Source organism: Prinia subflava, chromosome 21 (genome assembly GCF_021018805.1).
Source record: "Prinia subflava isolate CZ2003 ecotype Zambia chromosome 21, Cam_Psub_1.2, whole genome shotgun sequence".
Lineage (NCBI taxonomy): Eukaryota > Metazoa > Chordata > Aves > Passeriformes > Cisticolidae > Prinia > Prinia subflava.
The window spans coordinates 6,036,122-6,049,423 of NC_086267.1; the positions used below are offsets into that span (position 1 = coordinate 6,036,122).

Genomic DNA, 13,302 nt, shown 5'->3' on the forward strand with positions numbered 1-13,302 from the left:
TTATAAGGAAATCACTGATTTCTTCTAATGAGGGAAGATTTCTTTTATAATTTCAATTCACCCAAAATGTCCAGATCTTTAAAAGAAACAGCTGGACATGGATTGAGCCATGGTCATCCTCTTCCTCCTGGCAGTGATCCCCAAAATCCTGTCCCACAGAGTTCTCCATGCAGGGAATTGATCCCTTGGGTGGGAAGGGCTGTCCTGGGGCACTGAAATGGGAAATGATGGATCACAAAATCCTGGGATTTCCTTTCTGCCACTCCTGATGCAGAGCAGATCCTGCAGCTGCTCCCCAAGCCACGGGGATTCAGCATTTCTGTCACTAAACTGGTGACCCTGAGCCCAAAATCTGAAGAATTTTAATTATAAAATTAAATGCTGTAATTCACTCCATGGATGAGGGTGCATTTGTGACCTTTGTGTATTTTTTTCTCCTTTTTTTTTTTTTTTTTGCATCTGTTGGTAAAATTGTATTTTTTGTTTCATCCAGACTGGGAGCTGAGAAATTCCTTCAGCCTCAGTTCATTTCAAAGCAGTCTCTGGCCTCTCTTCCTTTTAGAATTAGAAGAATCTCCCTTAACTGTGAAGAGTGACATGGCTACCATTGTCAAGGTCATGCAGCTGCCAGACTCAGGCCTTGAAATTCGGGACAGAATGTGGTTAAAAATCACCATCTCCAATGCAGTGATAGGTAAGAATCCCAGGAATGCTGAGGGGAAAAAAACCCCCAGCGACTTCATGGAAAAAAGTTCAATAAACTACTTTTTAATCAGCTTTATTTTCATATCCAGGACCTCTTATATTCCATTTATGGACAGCTCTTAGTGTGACAGGAAAGAACTTTTGTTTGAGCTCGGGTATCCAAAATTATTACACATTTCTCATGCCCACACAGAGCTGGTTCTTAAATCTTTGTTTTGTTATCTCAGCCTTTCAGGTGGCTCTAGAGATCTGCCCAAGTGCAGCAGAGCGACTGGAATTCAACCACACAACCTTAATAATTAATTAGGTTGTTAATCTAATTATAAATATTAATTAGATTTAAAGTCACCACAGCCAGTCTATCTGTGATAATATTTAGGCAGTCCATGCTGTAAATTGCTTTTTGCTGAGGAAGGGGTTGGAACACAGAAATTTTGGCAACCTAACGTCTGCCTCTAGAGGAAAGTGACTCCTAGAGAAGAGTGAAATCAGAGAAAAATCCATTTTCACTCCTGCAGCTCAAAGGGGTCGCACGGTGTCTGTAAATGAGATTTTTAATGTGTTTATTTAGTGTAAGTGTTCATGTGTGTTCAGTTTGGCTCAGATAATGCCACTGTGGGTGTTCAGTTTGGCTCACATAATCCCATTTTGGGTGTTCATCTGGCCACAGTTTGGTCAGATAATCTCATTTTGGGTGTTCAGGTGGCCCAGTTTGGCTCAGATAATCTCATTATAGGTGTTCAGATGGCACAGTTTGGTCAGATAACCCCACTGTAGGTGTTCAAATGGCACAGTTTGGTCAGATAACCCCACTGTAGGTGTTCAAATGGCACAGTTTGGTCAGATAACCCCACTGTAGGTGTTCAAATGGCACAGTTTGGCTCAGATAACCCCACTGTAGGTGTTGATCTGGCACAGTTTGGTCAGATAACCCCACTGTAGGTGTTGATCTGGCACAGTTTGGTCAGATAACCCCACTATAGGTGTTCATCGGGCACAGTTTGGCTCAGAAAACCCAATTGTAGTTGTTCAAATGGCACAATTTGCTCAGATAACCCCACTGTGGGTGTTCATCTGACCCAGTTTTCTCAGATAACCCCACTGTAGGTGTTCAAATGGCACACTTTGGCTCAGATAACCCCGTGTCCCCTCCTGCTGTCCCCACTCCAGGAGCAGACGTGGTGGACTGGCTCTACACACACGTGGAAGGCTTCAAGGACCGGCGGGAGGCGCGGAAATACGCCAGCAGCATGCTGAAACACGGCTACCTCAGGCACACTGTGAACAAAATCACCTTCTCAGAGCAGTGCTACTACGTCTTCGGAGACCTCTGTGGCAGTAAGTGCCCGCTGGGGAGGGCACAGCTGTCCCTGTGTCACTTTGGTCACTCACAGAGTCACTTTTGTCACTTTGTGTCACTCACAAAGTCCCCTGGTGCCTCCTCACCATGAGGAGGGATTTCCATGAGGGTGGCAGAGCTCTGGAGCAGGGAGTTGCTCTGGAGATATTCCAAACCCAACTGGACTTTCCAGTGTCACCTGCTCCAGGAGGGGACAGGGCCATCTCCAGAGGTCCCTTCCAACCCCAGCTGGATTTTCCTGTGTCACGTGCTCCAGGAGGGGACAGGGACATCTCCAGAGGTCCCTTCCAACCCCAGCTGGACTTTCCTGTCACCTGCTCCAGGAGGGGACAGGGACATCTCCAGAGGTCCCTTCCAACCCCAGCTGGACTTTCCTGTGTCACGTGCTCCAGGAGGGGACAGGGACATCTCCAGAGGTCCCTTCCAACCCCAGCTGGACTTTCCTGTCACCTGCTCCAGGAGGGGACAGGGACATCTCCAGAGGTCCCTTCCACACCCTGCTGGATTTTCCTGTCACCTGCTCCAGGAGGGGACAGGGACATCTCCAGAGGTCCCTTCCAACCCCAGCTGGACTTTCCTGTGTCACCTGCTCTAGGAGGGGACAGGGCCATCTCCAGAGGTCCCTTCCAACCCCGGCTCTCCTGGGGTTTCACAAGGGGTGTCCCAGAACAGGGACATTTGGGGATTTGTCCCCAAATGGGGATCAGCCTGTGACGAGTGGCTGATGCTGCCTGGCAGCCCAGGCAAGGCCTTAGAGGAGGATGAACCCATCAGGCAGAGCCCTGAGGACAGCAGGATTTATTTCTGGTGCTGCCACACACCCCCTGCTTTGGAAAAGAGGGCTGTCCTCACCCTGCTGGGTGACAAGGCTGATTCCAGACCATTGCTAAGCTTCAAACACCTCCATAAATTAATTCAGTGACCATTTTTACCTGCTGGGTAAAAATTTTCCCTTTTTTTTTCTTTTTTTTCCCCAGATCTGGCCGCACTGAACCTGAACAACGGCTCCAGCGGCGCCTCAGACCAGGACACCCTGGCTCCCCTCCCACACCCCGCTGCCCCCTGGCCCCTGGGCCAAGGATACCCCTACCAGTACCCTCTGCCCCCTCCGTGCTTCCCACCAGCCTACCAAGACCCAGGCTTCAGCTACGGCAGCGGCAGCGCAGGCAGCCAGCAAAGCGAAGGTAAATACTCCAAACCCACCTGGATTTTCCTGTGTCAAGGAAATTTGGGGAGATTGGGGTGTGAATTCCACTGCTCTCATTGTCCCCCGCCATCCGCTTGAGTCCCTGCGTGCTGTCCGTGTTTTTTCGTGGTTTTTGGTTGCTCCCTGCATGGATTGCACTGGATTAAAGGTGTTTGTGGCTGTGGAAAATGGGTTTGGCTTTCAGCTCTGTGTGGGAAGTGCCAGGCCCAGCCAGTCAGGGATTGGCAGCAGTGGGGTTGGTGTGGCTGGAAATGAGGAGATTTCTGTGCTGCTGGGACAGGGGTTAGGACCGAGGTGCTCCTGCCTTTGGTTTCAGTGCTCAGCACAAAAGGAAAATCAGGTTTTTTTAGCAAGTGGGAGGTGGCCAGGGGTGAAATGCTGCTCCCAGGGAGGAGAGTCTCTGCTGGCATGTGAGACAGGGACAGGGAGAGAATTCTGCATGGATTAAAGTCCTGCCCTCCTCCTTTCCTGCCCTAGCATAACGCTGTGGTTCATTTTTAAACCTTAGTAAATAAAAATTATGTCATTCTTGGCTGCACAGATACTATTTTTTAATTCCTTTTTTTTTTTAAATCGCTCCCAGAGTGAGTTTTGCTTTTGGAAACGCTGCCAGTAAAGAAGGGGTGAGCATTCCTTGTATTTTTACAGTGACCCTCCAGTAACTTGGATGTCACTTGTCCCTGTTTACCACAGCCAGTCAGACTTTACAAAATGACACAAAATTGGTTTATAACAGGAGCTTGCTCACGGGATTTTAGCCCAGCTCCTTCTCACCTCATCCCAAAATAAGAAATATCCCTGAGGAATCTCACAAAGGTTTTTTAGAACTGGAAATTAGAAACTGAAAACAGAGCATGGTGGTGTTTTTTTGCTTCTGTGAGCAGTAGGAATTCTTTCCCTGGAATAGGAAAGGGATGGTGCTGTGGAGATCCTCCCAAAAGGTGCCAGGGCGGTCAGCTCTGAAAGGTTTCCACGCTTTTCCTCGTGGAGAACAACTTGTGTGCTGTTTCTTGTTTTGTAACTGTTATTCCCTTGTTTTGTCCTGAGCAAGCGTTAGACTGAAGGATTCCTAGAGGAGTGGCTGACTCTAGGGGATTGGTAAGCTCCAAATGCCTCCATGATGAATTCACAGCATGACCATTTTTAGATTCTCGTGACCCAAGTGTTTAGCTGTTTTGTTGTTGGTTTTGTTTTTTGTTTTATTTTTAATCTTGAATTTTATTTTTGTTTTGAATTGTCTTGGCCGCTCGACCTGTCTCAGTGCACAGTGGTGTGACATTGGCATTTCAACCTGTGGGGCAGCTCAGAGGGGAGGGAAGCAGGAGGGAAAACCTCAAATAAATTTATAAATTTATCCAAATTTCTGATGGTGTCACCCCTGTGGGTTGGATTTCTCTGCCCATTTATTCATGGTCAGGAGGCTCAGGTGGGTGTTGGGAGTGCTGGAACACAAAGCTGCACTGGTCACTCTCAAAATTGTGTTAAAATTGGGGGTTTGTGCCCTCTCTCATTTATCTGAAGTATTAAATGATAACAATCAGCAAATGCCACTTTAGGGAGCCAGGCTTAGAATCTTAGTTTAAAATCCAGTGGGTCTGTGGTGTGGTTTCCCATCTCTGCAATCGGCTGGAGCAGCAGAAAGTGATGGGCATCTGTAGCTCAAGAAGGAGCAGTCCAAAATAATTTTATTTTTCTCATTTCCGTGGCTCATTTAGACTCAAAAGCTGGTCCCCTGTTCTGCTGGCTGGGGATTCTTTTTGGGAAGTCAATCTTGCACTAAGGTGCATGAATTTAATGATATTTATTGGGTTGATGAGTTGGATTTTAAAAAAAATTATTAGCTTGGAACTGTCTCCTCATCTGTGGGAAGAGAGGAAGACCTTCAGCTTCCATGAAAAATCAGTTTTTAAATTTAGTAAGAACTCAGCTGATACTCAGAGCAATCCTTTGGTTTTCCAGGGTGATTTAGTGCCCTCTCCTGGGAACAACACCCTGGGTGTTACTGGTTTGTGGCAGAGCAGCTCAGGAAATGTTTCCTAGGGAATTCTCCCACAGCACAACGCTCTAGTGAGGGTTTTTAAAAGGGTGTCCCCACTGAAGCCAACAAAATTTGGGGGATTCAATGGTGACAGGGAAGGCAAAGGGGTTGCTTTACAAATTATACAAAATACCAAAGCAGTGACAATTAAAATTCAACCTCATTTGCTGGAGTCAAACCACAAATTCCTGCTTTTTCCTCCCCTGTCTCTGGGTCTGAGGCAGGAGCTGGGATTTACCTGCTGAGGGCAAAGGTGTTGCTTTAGAAAGGGGACAAAACACCAAAGCAGAGACAATTAAAACTCAACCTCCTTGGCTCGATTCAACCCCTAAATTCCTGCTTTTTCCTCCCGTTCCTGCTCCTCCCTGTCTCTGGGTCTGAGGCAGGAGCTGGAATTCAGCTGCTGAAGGCAAAGGTGTTGCTTTAGAAAGGGGACAAAACACCAAAGCAGAGACAATTAAAATTCAACCTCCTTGGCTCGATTCAACCCCCAAATTCCTGCTTTTTCCTCCCGTTCCTGCTCCTCCCTGTCTCTGGATCTGAGGCAGGAGCTGGAATTCAGCTGCTGAGGGCAAAGAGGTTGCTTTAGAAAGGGGACAAAACACCAAAGCAGTGACTATTAGAATTCAACCTTATTTGCTGGAGTCAAACCCCAAATTCCTGCTTTTTCCTCCCGTTCCTGCTCCTCCCTGTCTCTGGGTCTGAGGCAGGAGCTGGAATTCAGCTGCTGAAGGCAAAGGGGTTGCTTTACAAATAACACAAAACACCAAAGCAGAGACAATTAAAATTCAACCTCCTTGGCTCGATTCAACCCCTAAATTCCTGCTTTTTCCTCCCATTCCTGCTCCTCCCCTGTCTCTGGGTCTGAGGCAGGAGCTGGAATTCAGCTGCTGAAGGCAAAGGTGTTGCTTTAGAAAGGGGACAAAACACTAAAGCAGAGACAATTAGAATTTAACATCATTGGCTTGAGTCAAACCCCAAATTCCTGCTTTTTCCACCCATTCCTGCTTTTTCCTCCCCAGTCTCTGGGTCTGAGGCAGGAGCTGGGATTTACCTGCTGAAGGCAAAGGTGTTGCTTTAGAAAGGGGACAAAACACCAAAGCAGTGACTATTAGAATTCAACCTTATTTGCTGGAGTCAAACCCCAAATTCCTGCTTTTTCCTCCCGTTCCTGCTCCTCCCTGTCTCTGGGTCTGAGGCAGGAGCTGGAATTCAGCTGCTGAAGGCAAAGGGGTTGCTTTACAAATAATACAAAACACCAAAGCAGAGACAATTAGAATTTAACATCATTGGCTTGAGTCAAACCCCAAATTCCTGCTTTTTCCACCCATTCCTGCTTTTTCCTCCCCAGTCTCTGGGTGTGAGGCAGGAGCTGGGATTCAGCTGCTGCCGTCCCCCGCAGGCTCCGAGGCGCGTCCGTGTGTCCCACGCATGGCCCAGCCCTCCCTGCCCAGCCACCGCCAGCGCTGCCGCCCCACCGATCCCATCTCACCCTCCCTTTCCCTTCTCCCTTTTCTCATTTTGGGTTCGCAGGGAGCAAAAGCAGCGGCTCCAACCGGAGCACCAGCGAGACCAGCAGGAGAGGAGCGGGCAGGGAGAAGGAGCGCAAGTCCGGGGGCAGCGGCAGCGAGTCGGAGGCGGCAGCGGCGGCGCGGCGCGAACGCCCGCTCAGCCAACTCAGCCAGCGCAGCCACAGCGACAGGAGCCACCAGAGCCACCAGAGCCACCACTCGTACGGTCCCCCGGGGCTGCCACCCTTGTACAGCCTGCCCAAGCTGGGCTCCAAGGCGCTGGGCAGCAGCAGCAGCAGCAGCGGCCCGCCCGGAGCGCCGCCGGTGCGCGAGCTGGGCGCCGTGCCGCCCGAGCTCACCGGCAGCCGCCAGTCCTTCCAGAAGGCCATGGGCAACCCTTGCGAGTTCTTCGTGGACATCATGTGAGAGGAAAGTGCCTTCCAAAAGAACTCTTCTGCACAAGGGTGGGGTTTTATTGGCGGGGTGGGAGGTTCGGTTGGAAGAGGCTCGGCTGTGTTGCATGTCACGCCTTCCTGGTGGCAGCTGTGTCGCAGGAAAACAAAAAGAATCGACAGAACTGAACAAAAAAAAGAAAAAAATTACAAAAAAACCAACCCCCCCCTCGCCTACAAAAACGAACAACAAAATCTCCCGGGATTGTTAAATATCGGCAAATCGACGGCATCTTTTCGTTATTTTTTTTGGTTTTTTCTCCCCTCCCCATCTCGTTTTGGATCGTGAATGGCTGGTGTGTGTTCACATCTTAATGAGCTTTGGTCATTGTGGCACCTACTTCAGTGGAATTAGTGTCTCTTTTTTGGGCTGATCGGAGGACTGCTATTTCACGGGACTTCTGAATTCCTGACAATGCATAGGAGCACTTTGATTTTTCCCTGCTTTTTCTCTTGCAAGGACAAAACTGCTGGCTGGTATCTGGGATACTGCCTTGGAATGCTGTTTCTTGGATGCATCCATAGCTCTGAGCAGACACAGCACTCACAAATTCTTGGAAAGGAGTGGGATCCAACCAATTCCTAGAGGAAATCAGAATTGTGGCTACTTCCTGCTGATTAGGGAGTACAAATCAATCTTCCTTGGGTTCTTTGAGGTTTGGGTTTTTCTGAGATATTCTGTCCAGGCGGTGCTGGAGTCTTGCTGCTGTGTGTGTTCATTGTGCTGAAGCTGTAAAGTGATTTTCTTCAGTTATTTCCTTATTTCCCAAGGGTGATTTTCCAGCTGGGCTCGGTTCCTGGGTGTTTCAGTCCCATCCCTGCTGCCAGGCGTGGCTGTTCCCTCTGGGTGTGCAGGTTGGGAGAGTTATTCCCACAGAAATAGGAAAGTTGCTGCAGTTCTGTCAGATTTTCCCTTTTGAAGGGGTTTTTTATCCCATTCCAGCAGGGAAATCCTGGCTCCCGCTGGGACGTGGCTCTTCCTTGTGATCCCTCTTTCCTTTCTGAGCAGAATCTTTCTCTTTTTTTTGTTGAAACAGAGACCTGGAGAGGTCTGATCCCCCAGGGAACATTTCTGAGCAGAGAGGTGTGAGGGTGTCTGAGAACAGATCAGAAATGGCACAAGAAAAAATCCTCACTCCTGGCACTGAGTGAAACCCACCCTGGAGCTCCTCAAAATGAAATCCTTAACCCTGGGACTGAGTGAAACCCACCCTGGAGCTCCTGAAAAAGAAATCCCAACCCCTGACACCAAATTAAACCCACCCTGGAGCTCCTCAAAAAGAAATCCTCACCCTTGAGACTGAGTGAAACCCACCCTGGAGCTTCTCAAAAAGAAATCCTTAACCCTGACACCAAATTAAACCCACCCTGGAGCTCCTCAAAAAGAAATCCCAACCCCTGACACCAAATTAAACCCACCCTGGAGCTCCTCAAAAAGAAATCCTTAACCCTGGCACTGAGTGAAACCCACCCTGGAGCTCCTCAAAAAGAAATCCCAACCCCTGACACCAAATTAAACCCACTCTGGAGCTCCTCAAAAAGAAATCCTCACCCCTGACACTGAGTTAAATCCACCCTGGAGCTCCTCAAAAAGAAATCCTCACCCCTGCGTCCTTCTGAGGAGCTCTGACTGAAGCAACTGCTGTTGAATATCCCCAATATTTAATTTCTGGCTATTTTCTGCTCTGTAAACCCAACCCAAGAAGCTTCAGTGATATTTAAGAAGCTTTTTTAAGGTTTGGTGAGCACAGCCACCCTCTGCCCCAGTGGCTCTGATTTGACCATGGGGCCTTTCCTCAGTGAAATCCTCTTTTGTGAGATCCCTGCTGCTGGCAGGATTTAGGACAGGTGCTTTAAAATCAGTATTTACTGTAAATCAGCATTTTCTTCCCTGGTAAGAAGCTTCTTTTTGGGTGAATATCCAGGGTGGATGTGAAGAGAGAGCATTTTCCTCTCTGTACACACACAGTTCAATTTGTCACCCTGAAAACTGACTCTTCAAAATGTCCCTTTCATTCTGATTTTTCACTTCTTTCCTTTTTCCCACCTCTGTTGCAAACCCCTCCCTTTGTCAGAGACTCCAGATCTTTGTGGTCATGAGAGCCTCAATTTCTCCTTCCACAGGGAGCCAGGCATTTGGGAAACTCTGTCACTCAGCCCATTCCTGGGCTTCTAAATTAATTTTCTTTACAAAAACTTCCCCCAAAAAAGGTTCTGAAAGCAGAGCTTTTATCACCATCCATGGATGGCTCCTCCAAAGGAGGCCCTGCCTAAAGCTTGACTGTCCAACAGGAATTTTCTTTCCCTTCCCTCCTCCCAGATGCAAACCTGACTTGATAAATTATTCTGGAAGATTGACACTGAAAGCAGTGAAGCAAATCAGGGTAAAATATCCTAAAGAATTCTAAAATATCCTAAAGAATTCTGCTGTGTCTCCTGGAGACACTGCTGAGGAGTCTGTGACGTTACTGACAATCATTTAAATGAAATGAGATTTCTCTGGCCTCTTGAAATTACGATTTCTCTGGCCCTGTTTGTTTTAAGGCAGAACTCGGAGGGCTGGAGAGAAAAAAAAAATCCTTTTAATATTCAAAAAAAAGGGATTAAAACTGGGGGGTTTCACCCACTTTTCATTTCCTCGTGTCTTTCCCAGAGCTGCAGTTTTCACTCCTGCTGGGCCTTTGGTTTTTGGTCTCGTGGTTTTGCTGTTGGCAGAAACTGTTCTGTGTCTTTGCTGCTATGTTGAAAAATCCCTGTTTTCCCCACGTGTGTGCCCGTGGCTCAGCCTGGCACCAGGCTGGCAGGTCCTGGCAGATGTGGGGAAGCTTTTTCTGAGGAAATCAGGCTGGAGGAGCTCCCCCAGTGCAGGAAAAGGATGCAGAGGTGGCAGAGGTGGATCCACACAGAGTAGGAGGGAGCAGTGCCCCTCTTGAACAGTGCAATATTGACCAGGAACACAAAAATCCTGCATTTCCTCACCGTGCAGAGGCTGGGCAAGGTGAGGCCTGAATCTTTGCCAGATCTCTGTTTCCTCAAGGGGATCCAAAGCAGGAGAATTTCCATCGAGTTAAACCCACCCTGGAGCTCCTCAAAACGAAATCCTTACCCTGACACCAAATTAAACCCACTCTGGAGCTCCTCACAAAGAAATCCCAACCCCTGATACCAAGTGAAACCCACTCTGGAGCTCCTCAAAAAGAAATTCTTAACCCTGACACCAAATTAAACCCATCCTGGAGCTCCTCAAAAAGAAATCCCAACCCCTGACACCACCCTGGAGCTCCTCAAAGAGAAATCCTCACCCTGGCACTGAGTGAAACCCACCCTGGAGCTCCTGAAAAAGAAATCCTCACCCTTGAGACTGAGTGAAACCCACCCTGGAGCTCCTCAAAAAGAAATCCCAACCCCTGACACCAAATTAAACCCACCCTGGAGCTCCTCAAAAAGAAATCCTCACCCTTGAGACTGAGTGAAACCCACCCTGGAGCTCCTCAAAATGAAATCCCAACCCCTGGCACTGAGTGAAACCCACCCTGGAGCTCCTCAAATAGAAATCCTCACCCCTGACAGGGCCCCACCAGGGCTTGAAATTTAATTTTGATTAAATTTTGATTGATTTTGATGAAATTTTGATGCTGGAACCCCCTCAGAACAGGAGCCTGAAGTGATTTGACATTTTTACCCTGCAGCTGAGCTCGGTGCTCACACATCCTCAGCTCCAGCAGCAGGGAGGTCTGGAGGAGCCTGGAAAAGGGGCAGGGAAACATTTTGTGGGGACATCTCCCACCCACAAGAGGCAGGGGAGTGAATCCACACAGAATTCCAACTCTGAGGAATAAATTCTTTTGCAAACAGTATTAAAAGCATGCTGGTGTCTTTTACCTCCTGTTTTAAATCTGTTTTTCCAAGGAAAGAGTCCCCTGGACACTTCACCCAAAGGTTTTACTGGCTGGCAGTGATGCACAGACGTTGATTTTTGCTCTGATTTTTGTTCTCTCCCCTCCTGAGACTTGACAGCTCATGGGTTGATGTAATTGTTTCGGGGTTTTATTTTTGTTTTGTTTTGCATTTAACTGGATTGTAAGAAGATTGACTTAAAATTATTAATTCTAATCAGTGATTAGAAACACATGTAAAGAATTTTATGTACAGTAGAGGAACAAAGTGACATTGATTTTAAATAATGAAAACCCAGACTATCACCTGTCCTAGAACTGGTTCTACTCCAAGAGTGACCTCTAATTAGCATGGACTGCACTGTTCCTGTTAAATGTCTATTGCATAATTGAATTCTTTTTTGTAGATATTGTATTAAAACCCAAGTGTCTGTATAGTTAATATATAGCTGCTTATGTGTAAATGCTATTTTAAACACTAAAAAGCTTTTAATTTTATGTGATAACCTCGGTGTATGTGTTCAGTTCTTTGCACTATTTCATTATTATTTATTTCCTAAATATTCCACATTTTTTGGACTTTCCAGCAGAAACAAGGATCACTGGGACACCCTGTAGGGCCTGAGGGGCTCAAGATTTAAAGGTTTTTTTCCAGCCTAAATTATTCTCATTTTCCAGCCTAAATAAAAAGAACAAGCCCAGCTTGGTGAGGCAGATCCTTCTTCCCAGCTGGTACAGATCACACAGCGAGGGGAGAGTGAAACATCATTTAAATTCCATAAATCCCAGCGTTTTCCAGTGAGGTGGGTATTAAATGGTCAGGATTTAAGTGAATATTAATGGTCAGAATTTAGGTGAATATTTAATGATCAGAATTTCGGACAGCCTCTTCCTGCAGGGCCTGGTGAAGTTAAATCAGATTTTTTTTTTCCTTTCCCTATTTCTGGAATGAGGACCAAAAGTTATTTAATGCTTCTCTGTGAAGTTAAATCAGACTTTTTTCCTTTCCCTATTTCTGGAATGAGGACCAAAAGTTATTTAATGCTTCTCTGTGCAGTTAAATCAGATTTTTTTTCCTTTCTCTATTTCTGGAGTGAGGATCAAAAGTTATTTAATGCTTTTCTGCTATGGAACCACAGCCCTGGAGCAAGGAATACAGAGAATTTCAGCTGCACCAACGTGGGAAGAATTCCTGCAGGCTCCAGGAAAAAGAACCCCAAGCTCCAGGTCAGAGTTTTGACTTTTTTAATCACACTGAGGAATAATTTTGGGTGGATGTGATCACAAAAAATCGGGCACAAGTAACTTTGCTGTGCACCAAAACGTTATTTTATTATTATTATTTATTTATGAATGAAAATATTCACTGGTTTAGATTAACTTGTAAATTCTTTAATTCAGCTGGAGTGATGAAATTCCAGTAACACACAGTGGAGAGGTGAAAAAATTTTAATTTAGGGAATAAAAGAGCAGAAATGGAAAAACTTTTAAGGAATAAAAGAGCAGAATGGTTTCTTGTCAAGGTGAGTGGGGAAAAGAAAAATCTTGGTGATGTGACTGGATACTGCCTTGGTGCTGCTGAAGTTTTTGGTGATTTTTGGTGATTTTTGGTGATCTTTGGTGATCTTTGGTGATTTTTGGTGATCTTTGCCTGGTTTTTGGTGATTTTTGGTGATTTTTGGTGATCTTTGCCTGGTTTTTGGTGATTTTTGGTGATTTTTGGTGATCTTTGCCTGGTTTTTGGTGATTTTTGGTGATTTTTGGTGATCTTTGCCTGGTTTTTGGTGATTTTTGGTGATTTTTGGTGATTTTTGGTGATTTTTGGTGATCTTTGCCTGTTTTTTGGTGATTTTTGGTGATCTTTGCCTGGTTTTTGGTGATTTTTGGTGATCTTTGCCTGGTTTTTGGTGATTTTTGATGATTTTTGGTGATCTTTGCCTGGTTTTTGGTGGTTTTTGGTGATTTTTGGTGATCTTTGCCTGGTTTTTGGTGATTTTTGGTGATCTTTGCCTGGTTTTTGGTGATTTTTGATGATTTTTGGTGATCTTTGCCTGGTTTTTGGTGGTTTTTGGTGATTTTTGGTGATCTTTGCCTGGTTTTTGGTGATTTTTGGTGATTTTTGGTGATCTTTGC

The 13,302-nt window shown here is 46.4% G+C and overlaps 1 protein-coding gene across 2 annotated transcripts in view; it reads left to right on the forward strand.

Annotated features, from left to right (window-relative positions):
• The window catches only part of DVL1 (dishevelled segment polarity protein 1), a 79,672-nt gene extending 67,997 nt beyond the window's left edge, over window positions 1-11,675 (forward strand). For both annotated transcript variants that reach the window (XM_063417322.1, XM_063417323.1), the window contains exons 12-15: window positions 563-694; window positions 1,876-2,043; window positions 3,043-3,249; window positions 6,844-11,675. In XM_063417322.1, coding sequence (XP_063273392.1) covers window positions 563-694; window positions 1,876-2,043; window positions 3,043-3,249; window positions 6,844-7,247 — 911 coding nt within the window. In that variant the 3' untranslated portion in view covers window positions 7,248-11,675. The remainder of the gene's footprint in view (window positions 1-562; window positions 695-1,875; window positions 2,044-3,042; window positions 3,250-6,843) is intronic.
• Window positions 11,676-13,302: the final 1,627 nt, after the last annotated feature.